This window comes from Cinclus cinclus, chromosome 7 (genome assembly GCF_963662255.1).
Source record: "Cinclus cinclus chromosome 7, bCinCin1.1, whole genome shotgun sequence".
Classification (NCBI taxonomy): Eukaryota; Metazoa; Chordata; class Aves; order Passeriformes; family Cinclidae; genus Cinclus; species Cinclus cinclus.
The window spans coordinates 15565916-15591648 of record NC_085052.1 but is presented as its reverse complement, the minus strand read 5'-3'; the positions used below and the strand labels follow the sequence as shown (position 1 = coordinate 15591648).

Sequence of the window (25733 nt, the reverse complement as noted above, 5' to 3'; positions counted from 1 at the left end):
ATTCAGAGGCTTAATTTTCTCTTTATCACCAGAAACCCCAAAGTACACGACAATATCTTTGATTTTGAAGAATATTTCAGATCCTTTGGTTGCAGGAAGGAGGTCAGACTGCACAATCTGACTGAATTAGACACTTGCTATTGTAACTCCATCCCATAGTACTTTAGCATCTCAATGTTATTGACTCAAATTTCCTGAACTTTGCTATAGTTCATCATCTTGTATGACTCCTGAAAGTATGAACTTGTAGACTCTATGGAAAGAAAGCTTACATTCAAGCAAAGTCTTAGGAGCAGCACTAATTTTTTTCTTTTTGTCTGAGTGGTACTGGGATGGGGAGCATGAGTTCCCTGGAGAGATGCAGCAGTGACTGCGGAGCACTGTGCTGCCAAATGAGTGGGAGAGGACTGTGGTTCAGCAGCTCTGGACTGGAAACTAGAGGCCTGGACACCTACTGTTGTCACATTATGCTGCTGTTGGAGTTCACGTCACCATATCCATACCTGTTTGAGCATGTTCACCTGTTCCCCAAATTTTAGACTAAATTCTTCTACAGGTATGATGGACATTCAGTGTATCTTGATGGGAAGCTCTTGGGAATTCCATATTTTAAGCATTAATTCAAACACAAAAGCAGCCCTCTAAATGTTCAAACCAAAATCTTGGAAAAAAAATATTAAAATATTTATTAACCCTGCTTTGCTAACAAGTTAAGATGCTCCCATGAAAAACTACAATCAAGCTTTATTTCTGTCAACCAGTTATAAAAGTACCAATCTTCAGTTTTTCCAGTGCCAATTATTCTGTTATCTGCAGGCTGGGGTGCACTGCTCATGCTGTAGAATATTCCCTATATATAATAGTTTAAAATAAACAGCCAGCCCAAACCCAAAGGCAAAGAGCTAGTCCTGGACAACAGGCAAGATAATCAGGGAATAACTAACATGGATAATCAGCAAATCATTCAAATGAATTGATTTGGCTCTGGCTGGCGTCCGCCTGAAAGCTTCAGTGAAATCTAAATAAGTGGCAGTTATCTTACTGTCTCTTCCTGTTATCTGACTCTAATGACAGCAGAGAGAGGGGAAATCATGTCTTTGAACAGGTTCATGGCCTTTCATTTAAAGTAAATACTGCATCAAAATGGAAACTGCCTGAAGAATAAGTCTGCCTAGGGTTAGTCCTGAGCAGGTTAAGTAATGTATTAAAACCAGACCATATCAGTTTCTTGCAATGGCTCCAGCACCTCTGCTGCAAATGTGGACACAGAGAATCAGAAAGTGCTATTTATAATGACCTGAAGGTGGCTAACAGGACAGCATGAGGTAGCTGTGAGGAGTTAAAATTCAGCCAAGGCATCTGTATTTTATGTTTCAATAAATGCCTTTAACATTAAAAAAAACTACAATGGGAAAATTTAAGGGGAGTGATGTTTATCCCAGAATCAGCAAAGCACTTGTAGCATCCAAGTTAAAATCACTGCCTCCTTAGGTTCCCATGCAGTTGATGAGAAGAAACACACAGGGCACCTCATGTTCCTGTCTCCCCTGGTGCTGGAGAGATCAGGTATCAAGGGCTATGATTTGGGTACCTCCATACAAGTGCCTAAATGAACACAGAAAGGCTGAATTCAGGCCATACCTTGCTTCAGGAGAACTGGGGACCAAGAGGTGGCTTGACCACAAGAGGACAATGCCCAACAAAGCTTCACCTGGACTCCTGAGCTCCATCAAAATCAACTATAGTTCTTGAGGTGGGGAGGATTGAACTCATGCTCTGCCACATCAAACTCTGTATGGGTTTAAGACTGGGCCCCTCAACACACCAAACACAGGTGGAAATGCTTGCAGCTCCATGGATACAAGAGGAAACTGTGGTGGCATGGGAAGGGGAACATGGGCTGTGCTTTGACCACAGCTTTTGTTGGCAGGCCAGGGAGGCAGCTCTCAAAGCATGGCAGCACGAATTGCCAACACTCCTGCGTTCTCACCCATCTCACTTCCACCAGGAGTTGGTACTCACTTGTCAGAGGCTGTTCACACAGCAGGAATGCCACAGAGAGGAGGAATTTCTCTGTAATACTCGGACCATGCAAGATTGTTACTTTCCCTTATAGCAAGAAGCAAAGGCCCAAATTCGCTTTCTTAATAATACTCTTTTTAATTCTTAAAACTCCCTAGGTGTCAAATTTTATTGTAGATCCAACATATTTTTCAAAAGAGTCTGAATAATTTAATGACAAATATGAGAAATGACAGGACAACATAACACGTTTATACTTAAAGCTTTGTTTTATTTTACATCTATAACTTTAAAAATGTTTTGATTCTGTTTTACTGGAAAGAAAATAAACTAAAAGTGAGGCTTCAACCCAAACAGTTTTTCACAGCAGTAGGCATAAACTCTGGAAAATAAAATGAAGGCTAAAAATGTTCAGGGACTATTAAATGTAATGGAAAAAAAAAACCACCTATCACTTAACTGAATTTTTGCTGCTAAGGCAGTTTTATGTTTGCTATTCTCAGGTACTAACATTTATGATAGTAACCTTTATAAAGTCAATTTAATTATCTTTATCTTTTTACAAATAATAAATTTAGTTGTCCTACAATGAAAATCAATTGTCAACATAAGCTATGGTTAACATCTAATAAAACAGCCCTCTGTAAATCCACGATTAATAAGATTGGCTTCTGTATTAACTAACAGACATCATAAAATTTTCTTCCTTGCAATAATTTGTATATTCAAGGTTCATCCTGCTGGACTGAGTTTCCCAAAATAAACTGTTTGAGTGAATGAACAAAATTTTGGCACCTATCATTATTATATTATAACCATCTAAACATATCTGTACCTGAATGGTTTCCAAATTAATGTCATATTTTAATTAAGTCAGAAGGTGGTGGCTATAACAAATGATAAGTGATTCACTTCTTTGTTTCCTTTACCTTCCGAACATAATGACAATGCTGCTTAAGTTTTAGTTTGAGCGTTAGAGGAAGCTAATTGAAATGTGAAAAACCAATTTCCCTAAACAATCCTTACATATGACAGGACTCTTAAGCTCTTCTGTGTCACCAAAAATACCCCCAAACCAACAACAAAACAAAACCCACCCCTTCAAAACCAACCAATAACCACACCAAAAAACCCCCAACCACAAAACCTAAAAACACCCCAACACCCCAAAAAACCCCAAATTGGAATTTACTCTGTTAGAAACAAATTCACAAATTTCTACTTCCAAAGTGGGAGCAGTGGTGGTCAGATTCAGCATGAAGTTATGTGCCATAAGACAGAGGATGTCTCTGCCCTCCCTGTGGAACACACTTTACCTAAGGACTGACGTGACACAGCGGCCACTGCAGGCAGTGCTAAGCTTCAGTTGAATTTGGGTCTAGTTTTTAAGTGCAGAACAATAATTTCACACCTATCCTGAAACACCCCAAAGTCATTTTACAAAGTAGGGGAATAGATATGCTTGAAGTACCTGTAAAAGAGCACACAGAGCTAGGCATGAAAACTACTTCCCCCCTTTGCCCAGGCAAACCCTTAGAAATGCCATGGAATCTTTTGGCCATAGAGACCTAACAGGGCATTGGATTGTTTTTTTGGCATCATTTTCACTCTCAGTCTGTACATTGGAAAATGGAGATTCTCATCCTTCATCTTACTACTTTACTGCAAGTCAAGTGATTGTAGCAGAATTAGCAAGACTGGGCTTGTGCAGTGGGAAATCAGTCCTTGGAGAGGTACCAGTCATTATTATTACTTCAATGGAGGAAGAAAAGAATGTTACTGTGTATTTAATCTGTTTTTAAAATGCTAAAAAAGCATCTACTAGTCCCTGCTAGCTGTTATTTTTTGCTTTACTAAACTTCCACGTTAATTTGGAAAAAAAAAAATTAAATTAACCTGTGGCAATGAAAAAAAAAATCTTTATCACATAAAAAATAGCTTTAGTGCTCTGGACATTCTCAGAATAAAATCTTTATATAGAATACATATTATATATATATATATGTTGACAAGAACTGGGAAGCTCTGAAAAAAAATTGAGTGTACTTTTATGTGATAGTTCTGTTTATTCCTTTATTTGATCTTTGTTAATGAAAGAAATGCACTTATCAAGTTCAAAGTTTTGGTCATCGTCCCTTGTTCTCTGAAGTACAATGATTAGGTCACAAACAGACCAAGAATGACAAAGGACAATTTCAAGTACAACTAAGGAATTCAAGTGAGTATTTATCAGGTTTAATATTTTCGAGAAAAAGAAAACAATCCAGTTAATTTCCATTATTTTACAAAATTTAACTTTGTGCCACCTGGAAACTAACAATCATCTCATAAAGCTGCAGAAATCTGGAAAAATAGAACAACTTTGAGAGCTAATATAAAAGAGGCAGCTTGTTTTTAACCTCTTCCGTGATGAGAGACTGCTAGACCAAGCATTTGCTCCTTTTTATCTGTCTGAAGAGCAGTTGTGTAGCTCTCTAACCGTGCCCTCCTATCGGCAGCCAGACCCCTTTCTAGGAAGCCAAAGAGTATATCAGAAGTATAGAAATATAACCTAGAAACATAGAAACGTAAGCATTCACTTCACTGCATTTGCTGTGCTCGTGCTTTTAACGATTTCAAGACTGAGCACTGAGCTTGTGCTCACCCTCCAAGGACAGCCTGCTTTGCTAGGTGGTCTGCATCTCACCTATAGAAGCCTGTCACTTAAAGTCTATGAATGCAAAGCATAGCATGATTTATTGCTGTTTAACTTTATAAAGCAACTGAATGGGTGAGCATGCATTTTATAGAGCATTGCCCTCTACCATAAAAAGTAGTCTGTAATAGAAAAGAAAAAAAATAGTAGTCAAAGAGTTGTAAACACTTGCTTAAAATGCATAAATTTAAAAATACATAAATATAAAAATACGATACACTTCTTTTCCTGTTTTTAATGCTCTCAAACATTAGAACTTTCTTTCCCCACTTAAATAGCTTTTTGATGAAAAAGGAATGTTAACTTTATTTTTCCAGTTCTTCCTGGTTTATCACTCCAAAGAGTTAAAGGCTTCATCTTGTTTCCTCTACCCTTTTAACAGCTAATTGCTGACTGACACCTAACAGAAAAAAGCAGTCTAGCAACTCTGCACCTTCTCCTCACTCCTCTCTAGCCCCATGCAATGGTTTGATACCCAAAATAAAGGCAGTCATCAATAGCAGCCAGTCACCTCAGTCTTCTTTTCTCTCTTCAAATAAACATTGCATCCCCCAACAACCCTGATGCAGCAAGTGCTGCAGCTCCCTGATTTCCAGGAGGAAGCAGGAAGTTTGCTTTCTTCGCTTCCCTCCTGGCTGCTCATTTTTCACTTGAAAAGGAAGCTGGTGACTCGATTGGCTGTGTTTCCTGTGGCCCTCTTACTGTTGTCTGCATTTCACCCTTTACAAGCATTTAAACTTATTTTTCCTTATTTAATTTCCTCACATTGTAGTCATTGTATCTAAGGTTGTTGTTAAATCAAGAGCCGTCTCACTTACCCATTAATCTAGAATCCAAATAGCACTCACCAGATTAATTAGAACACAGCCATACCCTACAACTCCAGTCACTAGAACTCTCCCTCATACTCAGCTGAGTTAAGTCAGTGTGGGTGTGACCTGGCTGATTATTCTGTGGAAATGGCTTTGTACCATTTTTGCAAAGGATGCCTTACACAGGATAAAATCAAACCACCAGCTAAGTTAGCCTGGACAGTGCTATTTCTTCCCTCTGGCTGAGATCTGTGGTTACAAGTGCACACAAGAACAACTGTTGCTTTGTTTTTCTTACCCTTCTCTCTTTGTCATACATCATACAATACACCAAAACAAATAAGTGCTGCTTTCTGCTTTGGGCAATGCCCATGTGGTAGGGAACAGAGAGTAGGCCAGGACAAGAAGTTGGCTACCAAGAGGGTCTACTGGCCCCACAGTAAAGCCCAAGACACACACTAGATCATCTTTTACACATATGTGGCTTGTCACAAAGCAACCCTTCCTGAAGCTTGAGTATAGAAGTCTCCAGATGGAAGCATAAATTCAGTATTTGATTTTGAAACGTTTTTTTAGAGATGCTTGAGGAAAAGCTTGGCAAAGCCCTTATTTCCAAGTCCTGGTTAGCAGCCAGTACCTGAGCTCAGACCAACCTTTAGTGTTAGGGCCATCTAGTGGGAGAGGAGGCACGCACAGGGAGGCCAGGACACGTTCTGCATCTGGATTTTTCTTCCTATTCAGCTGTGGTGTGGCCTCCAGAGACCTGGGCCAACGAACAATGATTGGCAGATCACTGCCACTACTGCAAACAAAGGACAAGGTGACTTGGAGGGCTACTTTAGGAAAAGAGAAAGTGTGAAGCAGCCCCTGAAATTCCTACAGCTGTAGGAATTCCACAGCAGGCTGTGTCTACACTGCAGGAACCAAACAGTCAAGGTAGAGAGTTTCAAAGAGGATAAAGACAGGGAGCACAAAATATGGCATGAGTTTGTGGATGCAAGCCTGCTCGGTTACTGGCTATTTCAATTTGTTTGTTCATACCAATCCTTGCAACTCCACAGGGAAAACGTTGTAAGGTGAAAGGCTTATGCAGCCTCTCCCACTTGGTTGAGGCTACTCAACACAATGTGGGATCAACCCTTGGGGTTGATTTTTAGTTAATAAAGGATTTCTTAAACCATTGCGGAAGATTACGCTAAATAACAAGTCAGTGTTAATAGGCACGTGATGCAAGAAAATGGATCCTAGAATTTGGAGAATTAAGCCCACTAAGTTCTAGGTGCCAGAATTTGACAATACTCCAAACACACTGAAAAGAATCTTGCATCTTGCAAGATTCTTTCAAGTCCCTTACAGCAGAAGAGAGACTCAGTATATAAGGTAGGTACCAAGATGATACTTAACCCAAAAAAACTAAGGAAAAAGTGTATTTGGGCTTCTTAGTAATTTGAGAGGGAATTAAAGCTTTTCCTCCTGCTATTGGATGGTCAGAAAGCAATTAGCTTTGCCCACAGCTGTAAAAGAGGATACATAATAGAAGGCAAGACAGGTCATTAATCAGTTGTCTGAACACCTTTCTCCTGCCACAGTTCAGAGAATCACTGCAAGGGTCACTTCAAACCATGTCCTTCTGGCTCTCACAGGACAGCCAAGTGCTGTCTGAATGGTGTCCAGGATGTAACTAATTGACATATTTGGTTAAAGACAAATAAATACATGGATCACCTGGTTGAAGAAACATCAATGTTAAGCCTGCAAGCTCAACATGGAAAAGTGAACAATCTTCCAAATCATGTTTGGACAATTATCTAAGAATAGTGCTTTAATATAATTAAGGTTGCCTTGCAGTGTCTCTTCCTACTCCCATCATAATCCTATTAATCTACTTCTTTGGCATGTTGCAGCTTGAAGTTTTCTTCAAATTGCCAGGGGAAAAGCATGCAAAGAACAGCTGGTCAAATACTTCTGGAGATTACTGGAAATTCACTGTTATTATACAACACAGAAGCTGCATTTGTAACAAAGTTTTCATGTTTTAATGTTAAGAACCTTAGATCTTAAAGAAATGCTGCCAGTTTATGATACAGAACGTGACAGACATTGTGTCCCAACCAACACCTCATATCTGCAAGTTAAGAGGAAGAACAGTGAGATTCAAACAAACAAAGCCCTAGACCCAGCAGTAAGATTTCACAGAATGAAGAGGCATTGAAATAAAGCTACTGTCTTTTGTGAAACAAGGGAGAGAACTATCCTCTTCTGACAACAAGACTTATGACATAGCTGATAATGTTTTAGCTAAATTAAACCTGGCAGCATAAGAATGTTAGGTAAGTTTGATTTACTCTAGGTGAGGTGCTTGTACATTTGTTTTCCATGTATTAATTTATTTGAAGTATCACAGAAAAAAAAAAAAAAGAGAAGAACTGGAATAAAAAGCACGTATAAAACCAGAACACTATTTACAGCTAATTAATACGTAAAATGGTAACTCATAACGCTGACAAAGCATATTTCCACACACCTTTCTGGTATTTTAGATCCACTGAGAGACAGAATTTCTTACTTGACAACATACATATACATTTAACATAACAGCACCATAATCTGCAGGGTTTTTTCTTAAAACTTTGCAAGCTGCAACATATAAAAATAAGACCAAGGCATGAGATTAAGCAGGGAAATCTTTTGATTCAATTTTGCATCACTATATAGAGACACTGAGAATAACAAAAAAAAGAGTTATGGCTCAGTAAGACAGTAAGATAGAAATATTTAAAAACAGGGATCTGCAGAGGCTATATCTTAGTTCAGCAATCTTAAAGGATGCTTAGATTTCTGAATAAGCTCTTCTGTCATATCCTCCATTTTGTTCTCCACTGGAGCTGCAGATTTGTTCTCTTTACCCTTCTTGAGGCTTCTTTTGTGCTGGGATTTAAAGAAAATACCCAATGTTAAGAGAATACAAAGAAATTAAAGACTTCTTGCTCATGTGCAATGCAGTACATAGTGTTCTGAGAAAAAAAAAGTTGGTAACTCCTGAAAAAGGTTCCTAGTCTATTGCATTTACTAAAGAGATTGACTGTAGACATACAGAAGCTCAGCAGCTATTTTTAAAGGGTCCACAAGAAGAAAATATGCTCTCCCCAGCAAGAAAACCCCTAGACTTATATACCAAGAAGTTTACAGATATATTGGTAGAGTAAAAGGATCAGAAGCAAGTAAGTAAAAAAACCCTAACCCCATGCAGACTCAAGAACGCCAATATTTCTGTCAGGCCTCTAAGAAAACACTGCATGTACTTTCAACTCTTCCATTAACACATGTCTAGAAGATTATGTCAATTTTCTTTATTCAGGATTATTTCCTGAGGAGTTTTCAACTGACTGCCCAGCTTATCAGAAATCTGCATTATTTCATCCACTATTAACTGCTATCAGAACCTGCTGTTACTTTAGCATAAGGTTAACAAATCTACAGGATTTGAACAAGTTATGAGAATACCCTAAAATATAAGAACTAGAAACTACAGCACTGTTATGGAACAATAATATTTCTTCTCTCAAATACACAGCTGTTTTGCTTATCTGTGGAAGTTACCTGGAAAAAAGGAATGCCACCATTTGTGTGGCAATATACATTTGTATCCATTAAGTAATTGTCACAAGCAAGATTTCCACTGGTTTCTTGCAACTCTCCTTCCTCTTCTAACAGGTCCTAAAACAGAAGATTTTCAGAAATATGTATTTAATGTCTGAATTTCCTCAATTAATGTATTAAGCATGATCAATATCTATAAAAGACATGGAACTTCCATTTTTGAAAAATAGCAATGAAATCTAAATTATTAATATCATTGCTTATTTATCAAGAGATTGCTTTTGTCAAAAGCTCAGCACACTTGAGTCCAAGTACACTGTAAAACACAGAGGCTACAACAGCCCTGGGGTACCAGTCAACTCTCCACAAGGGCATGGAAAAACCTCAAACATGTGAAATCTTCATCCAAGAGCCTCAAATGTCATTTATATACATACCTGACCTTCATTATCCTCCACCTCCTTTACCACAGCATCAAAAATTGGTTGCTTTTGCCTTAATTGCTCCAGAAGTCGTTCCCGGGGCTCTGTTCTCACAAGTGTGACTGGATAGAAGTAGTCTTTTCTCTGTGGAGTTGTCCCTTAATGAAGATTATACACTTTTCAGTGTTTGCTTTAATTTCAGATTCCAAGTTTTACATCAGCTCATTACAGAAATGGAGCTTTGTTTAGTCACCATTCTTTGCATGCATCTTATAAAACTATAAGGCTGCCAGTTATATTATGTCCCCATTAACCTTCACTTATGAATTTTGGAACTCAAATGGTTTTCTGTAAGACCATCCTGTCCCCAGCCTACTTAAATACCTGTTGGAACATCCACTTTGAGATCCTCTCGCAGGAAACCATTAACCTGAGATAGTCCATGCTGTACTTCCTCCTTAAATGCCTGCTTCTGCTCCACAAGTATCTCCTGATCCACCTTTATCTGATCCAGAAGGCCATTTAGCACCTTCCCCTCAGCAGCCTTTTGTTTGCCAATGTGGTCAGCAATTTCAGCTATTGCTTTATCACAGCTTTCTTCATTTTTCTGAAAACAAAACAAAACAACAACCCAACTAAAAACACCAAGTTAACAGGAAAGGTAAGACTATGTCCTCTCTACTAAGATGTGGTGCAGGATTAGTGACATGACCTGAAACGAAACAACTGAGAACTCAAATTGAGAAGTTTCAGTGCTAGTTTTACACTGTCATTTTGAGAGCTATCCTCAGAAGAGAGTCAGTTTCTTAGAAAGTATGATCATTTTAGAAAGCTAGTCACAGGAATAAAGATGCCATATGGCTCAAGTCAGACTCTTCATGCTTCTATGCACAAACCCTGCACAGAATTAGGATATTTAACTAAACATGAACACCCTACAAGCACTAGAACCTATATGCATTTGTAGGGGAAAAGGAAAATGTGTTTTCAGTCATTCCCATTGAAATGAAACTCCTCAAGTGCTCAGCAGGCACAACAGATAGAGAAATGTCTTGAGACCACAAATGTTTTTAGTTCAGAGTTGGACTTGAATCTTGGAGATCCCTTCCAACTCGGAATATTCTGTGTGAAGGAAGTTTCTAGTTGAGTTTTTCCTTCTGAAAGTTCACAAAATATTGGATTTGCCTATTTTATTGCCTATTACAAAAATAAAACAAGGGTGGAATTTGAAATTTGTGAAGGAAATTTAAAAAAACAAAAACAACAAAAAAAAAAAACCCAAAACAAAAGCATGAAACTCTCATGAGAGGCCAGAACTTGTATATACTTAAATGTTTTCTCCCATAGTGATTCAATCTGACCAATAAAGTAATTTGCATCCTCCAGAAAATAGCCTGCATTTGATCACTGCATCTTCCAAGGATAGCACTGCAGATAAAGCTTTAGAATTAGAGATAAACTCTACCAAGATAATGTAAAACAGTCAGATTACAAGTTAACTGTATGGCATTAGTCACTACCCCATTTTTCGGGGTTATGAGCACTTGAAGGTCAAAGTCTTCCTCTTAATTTAGGCTTTTGATTTCCTCCAATTACATCTTCTTAAGTGCAGTAACATGACTCTGCTATCAAAAAAACCCCATAGTTTTGTTTTGACAATAAAAAAACGTTTTTCTGCCCTCTACAAATTCTGCAGTCAAGTTTGTCTCAGGATGTTGCATTAGACTACAAATGACTATAGGTACCTTTTGTAAATACTGAAATTGCTGTTTCTCATCCTTGAATGACAATAGCTGCTCATTAGTAAAGTTGACCATCTGAGCAGTCATAAATTCACCCCATGTATTGGTATCCTGAGACACATTTCTGAGATTGCTGAGAAGGTGTTGACAGTGGTCACTGGATTCTTCCAGCATTGTCTTGTTCTCAGTATTTATGCTCCTGAGCTCTTGAGAGAAATTATCCAGAGTTGCAGTAAATTTGCTGTGATTGGAATTTGTACTGCTGACTAGGTCTGTAGTTTTCCTGCAACAACATATTTGTAGGAGTTCAGAGATTTTTGAAAGGTAGATTAACACAGTATACTTTTACAAATATGAGACCAGAGCCAGTGAAATAGCACAGCTCTATCAAACCAGTTAATTATAATACTGTTGTTCTACTTAGTAAATTTGCAGCACTAGCGGCAGTAGGCTTGCTAAAGAAACCAGAATAAACCCCCACCAACCAAAAAACCCCAAAACAGAATCAAAAGACCCTAACCAGAAACTAAAAACAACTCTAGCAAGAGCTTACTTAGTCAGTCTGCAATTGACTGAAACATTGCAACAGATACCTTGTTATGCTTCAAGTCAAACCTTCATAATATGGAGTTCTAAAGTTCAGACACTGAGGGACACTCCTCAGCATATTGCTCCCAAAATGATACTTTCTTATCACAACATGCTCAGGAGAAACAAGTTCAAGGGCAAGCGTTTTGTTCCCCAGTAGTAAACTACTATTTACTCTGGGGAAAGGCTAACTATGATCTATACTCTGTGGCAGAACCCAGCTCTAACATACAAGCCGTGCCCAGCAGGCTTTATAAGCACATAAATATGAAGAGCATCCAATTCTGAAGTTCTCTTCGTACATACTTTATCTGCATAAGTGTACAGCAAAAAGAACCTGCTCCTTACAGGTGAACATTTTCTTGCATAGCAGTAATGGTGGTCTTCAGGCTTCCATTTTTTGTGAGCACATCAGTTAAATTCTTCTGAGTCTGCTGAGCAAACAGGTCAAGCTGGCTTTGCAGTGAAGACATCAATTCAGCTGCACTCTATCAAGAAAATTACCACAAGTTTCAGTGTTAGTCTGCACTTTTAAATAGTCTTAAAGGGTACTTGAATGCCTGAATTAAAAATGCAGAAGACGTGGAGTTTTGCAAGTCTAAAGCAGAAGTTACAATTTTTGTGTAGTGAAGATACACACACTTGGCTTTTGGAGACATATGCAAATGCACATATATTGGATATATTTACAGCAAGGGGAAGGGGGTTTTTGCTACATTCCTACATAAACTACTTAAAGCAGCCTAACAAAAGCTGAATAGAATTAAAATCAAGTTACTGTCCTCCTAACATTTTTTCTGAAGCAAGTATAATGGTTTAAAGAGTTTACACATAAGAGTTTTAAATCAAAGCAAGCAATCATACTCTGTGTTGGGATGTCTTCTTACTCTAAGGATACCTTTCTATGTGCCAACCTCGTCATTTCCACTTCTTCTTTTAAACTGTCACAATTATGCTGGAGCTGAGCAAAGCCACCAGCTGTTTCTTCCTGTATTTTTTTCAGAGTGAGAAAAAGATCTCCAAAGAAGGCATCCATTTCCTTTTTATGGCACTCCATCTTAAAACAAAGAGTTTTACTTACAGTTAGATTTTTATACCTTTATTTAAGAAACTGATATTTTCCCTAACATAACTGGCATAGAAGCAAACTCTACTCCAAAGAAATTGTCAAAAGGCATTAATAAAGGATTGTGCATTGAAGGCAGAGAGTCACACTTGGAACAAGCTAAAGTTTGAGACTGGAACTTCATGTGGGGGCTATTCCAAACACAAAATTTGACATGCAAGGTAAACAAAACAGAAAAGTAGACAAAGGAATAGCAAGAGCTGGTAAGCCATGGACTAACTGCTGTCTAAGTCTGAAAAACAAATAAAAACCTTCCAGACAAGGGGAGTTGATCACTCATGAGCTGCAACTGACAGGAGGGGAAAAGGCTTCAGTAGAAGAAATAGGTCACCAGAAACAGACTTATTTTTGAGAAAAGGCAGGGGAAAAATGAAAGAGGCTGCAGTTCTACACAGGTATCACAAGATAAACTTGAACTGTAATTTGAAGCAAAGGGCTTCAATAAGTCCAGTATTGTTTGCACTTATGGTTGTTCACAAGATAAAGCATCACATTCCCTATCAAAGGGACTACAGAAAAGGTTTTGTACAAAAGCAGAAAAAATTTGGAGTGCTAAGACTCGCTTAAGTTGACTTTTTTCTTCAGATTTCTAAAATACAGGTAGAGAGTATATTAAGTGTATCAACAAATATTTGTTACATAAAGATTTAAACATCTATGTTTTACCATTCTACTGTGGCATTTAGGCAAGCAGTTATGCCAATATAGAGAACAAGCAAATCTAACCATGCTCAGGAGAGGAAAAATGTCTGAAAGAAAGTGAAAAGATAGAACTCATGGGAAAAGATAAAGGGGAAAAGGCCAGACAAGAAGTGGAAACACTGACATACTGCAGAAAAACAAAGAGCATGTTGTTAAATTGAATAAAATAGAAGAGCACAAGGTAAAAAGGCAGGTTACGTGCATTACCTGGTCAGTCACAGCAGAGTATTTCTTCATGTTACTCTGGAACTGACAGTTTAACCTCAAGACAAATTCTACCATTGGTGTCAAGCTATTTACTGCTCTTCCTAATCCAGTTTGATGCTCCTCCTAGGAAGAGAGAAAAATTAAACCAGAACATGGCTGTTCTTTCATCTACATTCATAAGAAGCTACTATGCACATATTCTTGTGCTTTATTATGACAGTATATGCTATAGAGTACATTACAGCTTGTGGGGGTGACATGGGAGGGGAAGTGAGGAGGGACAATCATCAGGTGGTGAAGCAGATACAGGTAAAGAGCATCAGAAAAAACTCTATACATGTACAGAACCCCTTTTGATCAAAACCAGTTTCAAATATTTAAGTAGGAGTACGCAAATGTACTCACAATTAATCTCAGCAGCTCTGCTTTACAATCAAGTGATAGATTCTCATGCTGTGTTACTTTTTCAGACATGTGAGAAACTTCAGTAGACACCAATTCTTTAAGAGAGGCAAAAGATGCTGATACAACTGATGCAAGAGTATCTGCTGAAGAAGAACTGGTAGACAGGAGTTCACCTACAAAATAAACCCAGAATTACAATTTTTTTTTTTTTTTAGTTCCCCTGTTAAGATAAGAACACTTTTTATTACTCATCATCTTATTGCCCCTTACAGGAAGGCTGTGGATCATCCCAGGCACATTATTACCAGTGCAACTTTAATCATTACATTACATAAATAAGGCCACTTTCCTAAAAAACAGATAGATTTTAGGAAGTGGGTTTTGAGATTAATATGGGATGAACTACTAATACAGGTATTACACTTACCTATAAAATTTGTGTAAGATGTCAACATCTGTTGCTGCTTCAAACTGTTTTCAGTAATTGAATCTTGTATTTTGCTGAACAAAGCATTCATTTGTCCTGCAAACGTATTTTGGACAACAGCATTGTGCTGATCAACAGCTTTCTTACGGTCCAGTTTTGCATGGAGCCCAGACACATCTCTTGTAGTTTCTTCAACTGTACTTAGCAACTGAAATTTTTAGAGGTATTTCAGTAAGTCTTTAAACAAGGAGTCAAGCACATATTATATAAGGAAAAGTAACAACAGTTTTGAGTTAAAGCAGTTCTCTCTAGGAAGACAGGTATTTCCCTTTACATCATCAAGTTACAACTCTTCTGGACCCTGGTGTTATGTCATTTATGCTTTTAGAACATAGGGAAATGTTACCTAACTGGAGACCATTTGTTCTGGCTTTAAAATCGAAGCATAAATAAATTACTTCCTCAGTATTTAAGGAATAAAGGTAGCATTTATCCCGGAATAGTAACTGAGAAATACCCAAGCACTTCAATCTTTTTCTGAACAATCTGACAGTAAATATATTCTTTAATGCAAGAGGTTTCTAGTACTAGTCTTGTGATAAATAACTTAGAATTCATATATGTAGTGGAGTCCTGGTTTGTAGTGAGCAGAAGTAATTTCTGTGCCTATTTGTCTCCAACACTCCACAACCCACATGTAAATCCAGGTATTCCCTCCTAATCTTACAGGAATCCAAACAGAAACAAAGTGTCATAGTGCCTAAAGATACAAGTTTCATCACTTTGCAGTTCAAATAGCAGGAAACTCCACCTACCTCAAGTCTGTTTTGATAATTATGACTAATTTACAAACACAAAGCCATACCCAAAAACAGAGGTGACAGGGCAACATTATTCAAAGCTCTTTGCTATTTTTCTACCCTGTTTCATAGAATGGTTTGGGTTGGAAGGGACAGTAAAGACCATTTAATTCCAAGCCTCCTACCATGGGTAGGGACACATTCCACTACATCAGATCCTTCAGGTATGTATAATTTACTGTTTTGCAGGACCAGTCATAAGATTTCGAAAGAAAAATACTTATTCAGCAAAAAAATCCTCATGATAATAGATACTGCAAAGCACTGGAACTCCCATGACAAACTGGCCAGAGGGAAAGTTAATTCCAGACCAACCAGAGCGCTTTAGCAGTCAACTGTCAATACTAACACAGAAAATCCTGCAATCTAATCCTAGTTTTCCATTTTAAATTCAGGTCTTGTCTCTCTCACATCATCCTCTAGCAGGAATTGGTTTCCTTGAATAGCCCATGAAACACCCAAACACAGGAAACTGTTTTACAGTCGATACAAGAACTGCGACAACCTTGCTAGCTGTGCCATGAAGTTTTTGTTCAGTACTTTCCAAAACTGAAACCACATATTCTTCTTCAGCCAGTTGAACCTTGGTTTCTTGAAGATCTTTCTGTGTTTCTTCCAGTTCTTTCTCCTTGATTTGCAAATCTGTTTTACACTGTTCAAGTTCATTTTTGCTGACTCTGAATAGTTCAGTGACCTAAATAGGAAGGCAATTATCAAAAAGGCAACACTACTTTTTATAAATTGGACAATTTCACATCTGTCAAATTATGTGACAATAATAGAAGGCAAATTGTCATCTAGCAATGTAATTTCAGCTGTAGGATGCAGGTCTTAAACCTCAACGACAGGTTTGTATAGTCTTTGTAATCACTGAAAATCATTCTTTGCTCCTAAGCAGATACCTGTCAAGTGAGATACCATTTTACAAGCAGATTTTTTTGCTGATAATTCAGCAAAGCAAATAGTGGTAGACATGAAAATAGTTTTCAAAACAAGTATTGCAACCGGCAGTTTCATACACATTATTTCAAATTCTAACTTCAAGCACCAGGAAGTTTCTATTCTTGACTAACTGGGGAATTTTAAGACCACCAACAACAAAAACATCTTCTGAGTGTTCTTTCCTCAAATTTATTTCTTCCTTTTGAAAGAAGGAATTAACTTATTGCACTTTTTGGCAGATTTAAACCACAATTTAAAAACATTATTTACCCTTTTCACTTCTTCCTCCATGACACTGATTTTGTCAATATACTCTGTAATTTGTTCTTCCTGAACCGTCAGCTTTCCATTAAGGGCTCTCAAAAAAGGATTAAAATAAACAAATTAGTCAAGTAAAAGGCAGTTTCAAGATTTTATACTGCATTTTCAGTAATTTTGGCAAATAAGTATTGCTAAATTCTATATGAATAGCAGGTAATTTTCACTTAAGGCAGAAAATATTTAAAAGAATTTTCCATTATAAGCTTTCTATGCAAACCAACCCTATTAAAAGTGAAGTATATCAAGTTTACTTTCCTGTATTAGCTTGCACTGGGGAGAAAAAAAAAAAGTTACATATGCAAATCCGCATGCTGGGTAATGCTTATGGTAAGTTCCACAAATACATAAATTCCTCAGTGCAAGCCAATTAGATTTTATCTGTCAAATAATTAATTTTAAAAGAACAAGTTGACCAGACAGTTAAGTTTTCCTAACTATCGCCAACTTCCTGGACTAAAAATCGATCTGCAAGTATTTCTGTATCAAGATAGGTACCAGTATGTGAGAGTAGTTGCTAGTAATTTTATAGAAATTTTGCAGACATACTCATAGTTTTCAACAGAAATATAGACTCCATTTTTCTCTCGAGTAGCAGCAAGGTCTCGCTTTAGACGCTCAATCTCTTCAGTGTATTCCTGCATAAAGAAACAATCACACGTAAATCAGAAAATTTCAGTTTTGGCACTCAGCTTAACAGATACTTTCCCCAGGGTAGTGCTCTACAGAAGTTTTGCATAAGCACAAGAGCAAAGCACTTCACCTCTGTTCTAAGTTCAGTATAGTACCATTTAAATTCATAAAATTGGATATTTACTGGCTATATGTAGAGCATTGAAACCTTCCGTTTGAAGGTCATACTTGGGTGCATTTAGCAGCTTCCAATGGGAATCACAGCTTCCTTAGGGGCAGAACTACTTTACACTGCCTCTTCACTTGTACTTACTGACAAGCTCCCTTGTACTTACTGACAAGCTCCCTTTAATTCAGGCACTTGCTAGGGAAAAGTGCAAAACTGCAAACACATAATACCCACAGTCACAGCTAGTAGCAATACCCTTCTGTTCAACTTTAGTCTTAATCAATAATTCCAATATCTGTAGAGACCACTGCTATATCACTGAAGCTCTAGTTTAAAGGCATCAGATCAGTAATTAAAATCATTTCAGAAAAGCACTGCTACTAGTTACAGCTTCTCCCATACTCATAACTCATGCACAGCAAAGACTACATTAACAAAAAGCCATGTCTAACCTGTAACTTGATTTTTTAAGACATGCTGTTACCTTAATAAGAGCTTTTTTTGTTAGCTTCTGATTAACTTCAGGCTTGTTCATGATATTCTTTGCCCTATGGGCATATTCCAGTGTACTCAGTGTTTCCTGTAAAAAACAGATTTAACACTACGTCAAGCTGAGGCACTAACTCATATTTTCATATCATTAGCAAAATAATATTACTTATTTTAGGAATATGTTTTCAGACTTTAAATTTACCTCAAGATTTACAGATGCAGGCGAAATTGTGGCAATTATTGATGTTTTTGTCCGTCCTCCAAGAGAGTCTTGAAGGATTCTTGTGAGTTTAGATTCCCTGTATGGAATATGAGGGGCTCTTTCCACTAGAGCAGTAATAACTCTTCCTAGTGTCAGCAGAGACTGGTTGATATTTCCAGCTTCACGAGCTCTTTTGTCAACGGCCCCAGATCGACCAATGTTTTCACTTCCTGCAAGATCAACCTGAAAGGCAAGTTATGCTTCTGTCTCAATCACCCTGAAGAATGCTTGCCCCAAAGTCTTGCAGAACACAAAAAAGAGCTTACCAGTTTTTCAGGAGACACTGGGGGGACAAATGGGATTGATGTTTTTCAGAGTGACAAACATACTTCATGTCACTTTATGAAAACATTCATTTTTCCCCTTATCAGGAAAAAACTCTAATAAACTCTAAGTTTGTGGCTAAAAAGTCTATCAATGACACTTAGATCAAATACTTACCAAGTTTAGCTTTCCAATTTTAACAAGTTCTTCTCCATCTATAGTTGTTTCTTTCATATGGATGGTAATTGAAAACACAGAGTGGGAACGGCTGGAAAAGAAACCAGTTTCAGATGTTCCGTTAAAATTAAATATCTAGTTGTTATATGACTGCTGCAAGTTCTGTGCTCTTTATAGAGAATATATTTAGCCCATGAGCTACAGATTACATTTTCAATACACAAAGTTATTCTGCTAAGTAAAATTTTGTGTGTGTACATATGAATATGGTTTAAAACCAGTGATGAAGCAACTGGTTGACATTTGACTCATTCAAATCTATAAATTTTATCTTATTTCAAGGAAAAGCAAGAGAAATGCCCTGTTTTTGCTTACATATGTATATTCTCAATTCACAAGCATCTCATGAAAACTGACTTGCAGATTTTTTTCAGTCCTTACGCTAGGAAGTTTCGTAAAACATAAGATTAAGGAACAAAATTTTCTTTATGCAGGCTAAGAAAATTCAGCAACTAGCTCAATCTAACATTAAAAATTTAGAAGCGCAATTAATTTTTCAAGAAAAAACAGTAATGCAGTTTAAGACTACTGAATAATGCAATGATTTCATTTGGCTCCACCCCCCCCCCCCCCCAACATGGGCAAGGGCACCTTCCACTTGACCAGGCTGCTCAAAGTCCCATCTGACATGGCCTTGGACACATCTAAAGATGGAGCACTCAATTTCTCTGGGCAACATGTTCCAGTGCTTCACCACTCTAACAGTAAAGATGACATTAGGTTGAGTTTTTTTCCTTTAATAAGTTTGAACTACAAGAAGATGACATATATAGAAAGCCATAGATGGCAAATTACACTAGTTTGACCATAAAACACCTCAGGAACAATAAATGCTCAAAATTCCCAGGAATCTCAGACAAATGGAGTTCTGTGTTCCAGTCAGTGGTAGAAAATACCCACTTCCTTCCACCAGTCAACAGACATACACAGTATATCTTTAAATTAAAATATAAGACAGGCAAGGTACACTCCTTACTATTGCAACACTGGATCAGAACTTGTTCACATCTGCAGCTCAAGACTATGAAGGCAGTAATAAAAAGAATGTGACTTCTGACCCAGGCACCTCTATTACATCCTACAACCTGCAACCATATGAAGCAGCCCTTAGTGTCATGCAATCTTATCCCAAACTTCCACAACATAGTTTGCAAATTTTACAGAAGCCAGTTTTTGAAGTGAGGGTCTTATGTTGATCTGTAAAAAGCAGATCTCAGCAGTACTGTGAAATTCCAAACTTCAGTAACAAATCCTAATGTATCATTTTCTACTGCTGGTACAGAGAGGAAAGGATACTCAAGACTCTTACACTAAGTTCATTTAGTAAATGGGACTGGCCAAAACACCCAGCCACCTAGAACAGCCAGAATAAAGACAACCTACCCCTCTGATACAGGTATATCAACTAAACATCTTTCAAAATTGAAAGGAATCTTCTTTTTGAAAGTGTACAGTATCTACTACAAGGAGTATTTATCTCCTACTATTACATGCAATGTACTTCACTTATGTATCTGTCAGATTTAGGTCTTTGTTTTCATAGGCATAGAAAGCTTTTAAAGAGTTAACTTTAATTTTGAGTTATACTTAAACTTCAACACTCTAGATGTCTAATTAAGAACATTATGATGCTTTTATCTCAAGTAGAATCCCAGTGCTACTGTTCCAAACAGACATTGCATATTTACAAAGGATATATTAATTACAAAGCAGGCAAAACTCCTCCTAAACCAGAGAAGAAGCTTATGTTAAAAACAAAGCAGAGAGAAATAGCTTGCCCCTTTTTAATTTGACAAGCATTCAGATGTTACGATACTTTGTACTGGGTTTTTTTCGGGGTGGAGTTAGTATCCTTTACCGTGGCTGGTATGGTGCTGTTTTGGATTTGTGCTGCACACAGGGTTGATAAGACACAGATGTTGTCAGGGTTTTGCATGCTGTGACACTGGCAAGGAGGTTCAGAGTGCAGAGGAAGTTGGGAGGAGACACAGCCAGGACAGGTGACCCCAAAATACCAAAGGCAGATTCCAGACCATATGGCATCAGGCTCAGTATATAAAGTGGGGGGAAGAGGGAGAAGGGGAGAGGACATTTGAAGTGATGGCATTTGTCTTCCCAAGTCACCGTTACACATGGTGGCGCCCTGCTCTCATGAAGATGGATTAACCATGGGAAGCGGTGAATTTTCTTGCTTTGCATGTGTGCACAGCTTTTGCTGTCCCTATTAAACTGTCTTTATCTCCACTCATTAGTTTTCCAGATTTTATACTTCCAATTCTCTCCCCAAATCCTGCAGGTGGGGGAGTCACTGAGTGGCCAGGTAGGCTTGGCTGCTGGCATGATACCCCTTCCTATGCCCATTGTAATCATCCCACAGCATGTGATCAGGAAGAAATTGTAAACTCTGGTTTTCTAACCCACATTTGACAGTCTGCACTGTGATAGACAATCTCAAGATGACATCATGTTTGCACTAACTTCTTCTTCAGTAAGATTCTGTTTAAGAAAGAACAAAACAAGGTTACTGAAATTGGGAAGATTTGTACCTGGAATATGCATTCATGTAAGTAGCTGCAGTTGTTCTTTTGGCTGCACCCCTTTCCAGGATTTGGTAAACTTGATTTTTGTTGTGTACAGTTACTTCTTCCAAGCCTTTAATAATTACACCCCTCTGTCAGAAAGCAATACATGCTTATTAGATGTCTCTCAACAACCCTGAAAGCCTCAAGATAACGTTTTGTAGCACTAACCTTGTTTCGAGGATCATCAAACATCTGCAGTCTTTCTCCAACATCAGGAGTAGGATTCAGAAGATCAAAAAGCTCCTCATTATAGATTTCCAAAAGAGAGACTTTCACTGAAAATTCTGTACCATTCTCTGTGAGTTTTTCAAATATTTGATGCAATGTACGGGGTATGATACCTGCTAGTGGATCCTATAAATTAAAAAAAAAAAAACAAAACAAAACAAAAAAAAACAACATTTAATTTATAAATATACTAAAAGATTTGGAGCTAGAGGGTAGAGTTTCAACTAAACAGTCTGACTGGATATAAACAAGAATGAAGATGACCTTCCATATAAAAGTCACCAAGAGTTGAATGCAATACATTAAAGACGTAAAGTTGTCCTTTTCATATAAATGAATGAGATTATTTGTTAATGTACAAACATTTAAGGAAAGTCAGCTTCAGAATTTGGAAGGCATCAACTTTTGGTTGTCTTTAGCCTTCTTCAGTTTTCAACTTTGAACTAGAGTACAGACAAGAGAAATCTCAGAAGAGAAAATATACCTCTTCCCAAGTATATTCTTCATTGGGTGACCGCTCCCCTTCCATTGTGAAGGTCTTACCAGTACCAGTTTGGCCATAACTGTGAGAATAAAAATAAAAATGTAAACAAGAAACTAAAATACAAATAAAATTTCCTAATACTAATTATTGGCTTACTTACGCAAACACTGTACAATTGTAGCCCATAATAACTTCATCCAAAATAGGACACACAACACTCCTGTATACATCAATCTGTTTTGCCTGAGCCCCAAAAACCTGTTGACACAAAGATGACACAACCCATTTAGCCATACAATAACGTATAACATCACACTAAGTACCAGCTTGTTTCTAGAAGTCCCCAACTTGACAAGCAGTTACCAACCATATCAAATGTGTAAGTCTTTCTTGATGACTTATCTGTCGCTCCCCCGGTGCGGACACTGACTTCTTTTCTTGCTTGATCACAGTCTATAACAGCATAGGAGTTTGCTTTAAGTTCTGAGGCATTAAAAGGCCTGAAAGGACAGGAGACAGGAATATTGGATTGAAATCGTTGCTATCAAGAAGAGAAAAAGATAAAACAGTAATACCACTTAGCTTAAGGATCTCAAATAGTGAAATTGGGCAAAAAGAACCAAGTTTTTAACTTTATCTGTTTAATAATTGTTTAAGAAAAAATGCTGCAATTTGGCAGTTTACAGACCCTGTTTCTCCTTTCACCTGCTGCGAGACAACTCAGGCATCTACAGCTTTTTGTTTGTTACACACATTTTTAACATGCCTATAACCACTTTCAAGATCATATAGGGGCACACATAGCTAACAAGCATCAGAGCATGTTCAATTGCAGGGGGTAGAAGATTAAACATACCAAACAACTGTCTAAATAAGAGCCTTAAAAAAAAAAAAGCAAGTTAATGCAATAGTGAAGCAAATGCTGATGACACAATATTCTAAAGCACCAAAAATACCAACAGACCATACTAATTGCAGGACAGTGAGCAGCAATACCAGAACCTTTATAACACTGATGCATCTGAATAGTATTTAATACAACAGACAGAACATCAGATGAGAGGGGAGTCCACATTAATTTAAAGTCAGTCAAAGTAAAAAGTTTAATAGAGTGACAAAAAATTTTTCAAACTTTATGGTGAGCATCTTGTTTCACCACTAAGTTAGTTCAAACTAGGTGCACATCATTTCCCTTAAAGGGACATTTGCCACTATTTCTCCTGAAATGCATGGAAATACCCTAAAAAAGCATGAAATCCTATTTTATTCTTCATTTACTAGTGCTAATGCACTGAATGTCTATGCTGACCTGAGTTTGAAAATGCAGCTTCTACAATCTACAAACTCTTTAAAATATCTTGACACTAGAGACACTTCAGATGCTCTTTAAATTATACTGTTAAAGAAAAAAAGAAAAAAAAAAGCACAAGAAAACCAAGAAGTACATGGCACCTCAAGTTCCATGAACCCTGTGGCTAACATTTCTCCCTCAATACATCACTGAGGCTGAAGTGTCAGATTCTAAACAGACCATAGGACACTTGGGTGCAAGATCGACTGATGACAACAGAAGATCACTAAAATCTTGTTCACAGGACCAAGTTACAGCTTCAGTGTCATGACTTTTAAAGTAACAGAACAATGAACACATGCTGCTGTGTAACCATATGACACTGAACCAGTCCACGGCAGAAGGTGCAAGAGTCCACAGCTGGAATATCAGGGGAACAACTTAGCTGGGCTGAAGCAGGAGTACAGATCATCATCATCACCACTACACACACAGCTGCCCGGTGTGCCATGGAAACATTTGATCTCAGGTTCATCCCCTTAGGTATGAAGCACATTATGCATATTAACAATACTAATGTATGCATTTTGAATTTCCAAATTCACGTTTTACCAATGCTCAGTAAATGTGCTGCTTGAAAAGATTTTTTTAAATGCTCAGACTGATCAGGTTTTACAGTTGCATCTACCTTCATATCTGTAAGATAAGGAGAATCTGACTTGATGCGAAGAAAAAAAAGGTGGAAGAAACATTTGCTACTCAAATAAACTGAAGCTATTAAAAAAACCACAACTCCACATAAGGCAAGAGCAAGGGTGGGCAAGAAAGTTTTAAGAGGTTAGAAACTGATGCTTGTTATAGCAATTATATGTCTGTGAGCTAGAACAAAAGCAGAACATTCCACCGTGGACAGTTCCAATGCTACTTTCATAGTGAGCATTATATGTAGTCAATACAGATACTAATACTTGATAAAGGTATTCCAGAACAACTAGGAGAGATGAAAAGAAACAGCTGCTCTTGACAATATTTCAAACCAGTTGCTTCAATAAGCTTATTCTTTTGCAATAGCCTTTATTCACATCAACACTTTTACCAATCCCACGTTTATTTCAGAAGCTTTATAGCTGTATTGCAAAGATTAGGCTAAATTGATTTTAATTTCTATATTCACAACGCATCTGTAAAAGCAGAATTTATAAGCTTAAGAATACAACTGCAAAAGGCATTAAAATATAACAGTGAAAATAACATCTGTAGCTCTGGCTCAAACAAAAGCCCCCAACTTCTAAAGGTGTTTCAAACACTATACATAATGCATTACCAGTATTACAGTTGCAGCATACAATGCTTTATTATTTAATATCTAGCATCAGTAAGCAACTCTTTAAAGCTACCTCAGAATTACAAAGTGAACCTAATTTTATGGCACATGAAATTTATCACTTCATACCAGAAGGTAAACTCATCTCATCAACCAAGACATTTGGTTATTTTTACTTCAGGAGTAGACCCCATGCCATTGCTTATCCCCTGGAAAGTCTGCATCAATGAAGTTACGTGACACATATCACAGCGGCCATAGCAACAACTTTAGCTGTTAAAGCTCAGGGACTTCCCACAGGAGGAGCTCACAGAATGGCAAAATTCAGCCTGGGTTTTTGTGTTTCTCGAATATCATACTAATTCTACGTAGTTCTTCTAGAGCTTCCTACGCAGCTTCATACTGGGTGTGGGCTGAATCAAGTTCGGAAACTGCAGCTCTTTACCTCTTTAAGCTCTAAGAAAGCGCTCGTAACCGCCTTACTTCTGCAGAAGCGCCGCTTCCCCGCGGAGCACACGGGGCGGCCTCAACCGCAGAGCGGCGCTCGGGACAGGCAGCGCCCGAGGCCGCTCAGGGGTACGGGCGGCTCCCTCGCAGCGATCCCCCAGAGCAGGTATCCCCAGCCGGGCACAGCGGCCCGGCAGAGCCACGGCTGCACGGCGTCTGTCACGCGGCGGCGGCCTCGGCCCAGCGGGCTGTCCGGGGACCGTGCAGAGAACGTCCGGGCCCGAGTCCCGCAGGCACCAACGCGGGACCTCCCCGGGGCTCGCCCGCGGACCGGCTCCCGACGCTCGCCCAGAGAAAGGCCCCCGCGCGTACCTGCACCGCACCACCACTTGGATGTTCTTGCCCTTCTCCTCCTTCTTGGAGCCGCCGCCCAGGGAGCCGAAGGCAGCCAT

At 38.2% G+C, this 25733-nt stretch overlaps 1 protein-coding gene across 1 annotated transcript; it reads right to left on the bottom strand.

Moving 5' to 3' along the window:
* Nucleotides 1–7143: 7143 nt before the first annotated feature.
* KIF11 (kinesin family member 11) lies at nt 7144–25733 on the bottom strand. The gene is made up of 22 exons (XM_062496148.1): nt 25654–25733; nt 22587–22719; nt 22380–22477; nt 22220–22298; nt 21676–21861; nt 21472–21596; nt 18866–18956; nt 18365–18607; nt 18155–18250; nt 17418–17506; nt 16821–16908; nt 16114–16302; nt 14749–14956; nt 14322–14494; nt 13917–14039; nt 12780–12938; nt 12230–12369; nt 11297–11576; nt 9936–10158; nt 9567–9709; nt 9130–9246; nt 7144–8457 (listed from the first exon to the last, which is right to left on the bottom strand). The coding sequence occupies exons 1-22, from the start codon at nt 25731–25733 to the stop codon at nt 8335–8337; spliced, it is 3186 nt and encodes a 1061-aa protein (XP_062352132.1). The 3' UTR covers nt 7144–8334.

Bases quoted from the DNA above. Each gene is read 5' to 3' on its own strand.
- KIF11 (XM_062496148.1), bottom strand. From the start codon at position 25,733: ATGGCTGCCTTCGGCTCCCTGGGCGGCGGCTCCAAGAAGGAGGAGAAG. The intron at 18,251-18,364 runs GTAAATTTAAAG...TGTTTTTTACAG, and splicing joins CTGCATCTGTAAATCTTGAG to GAAACACTGAGTACACTGGA. The intron at 9,247-9,566 runs GTATGTATATAA...CTTCTGTTTTAG, and splicing joins TGGAGGATAATGAAGGTCAG to GACCTGTTAGAAGAGGAAGG.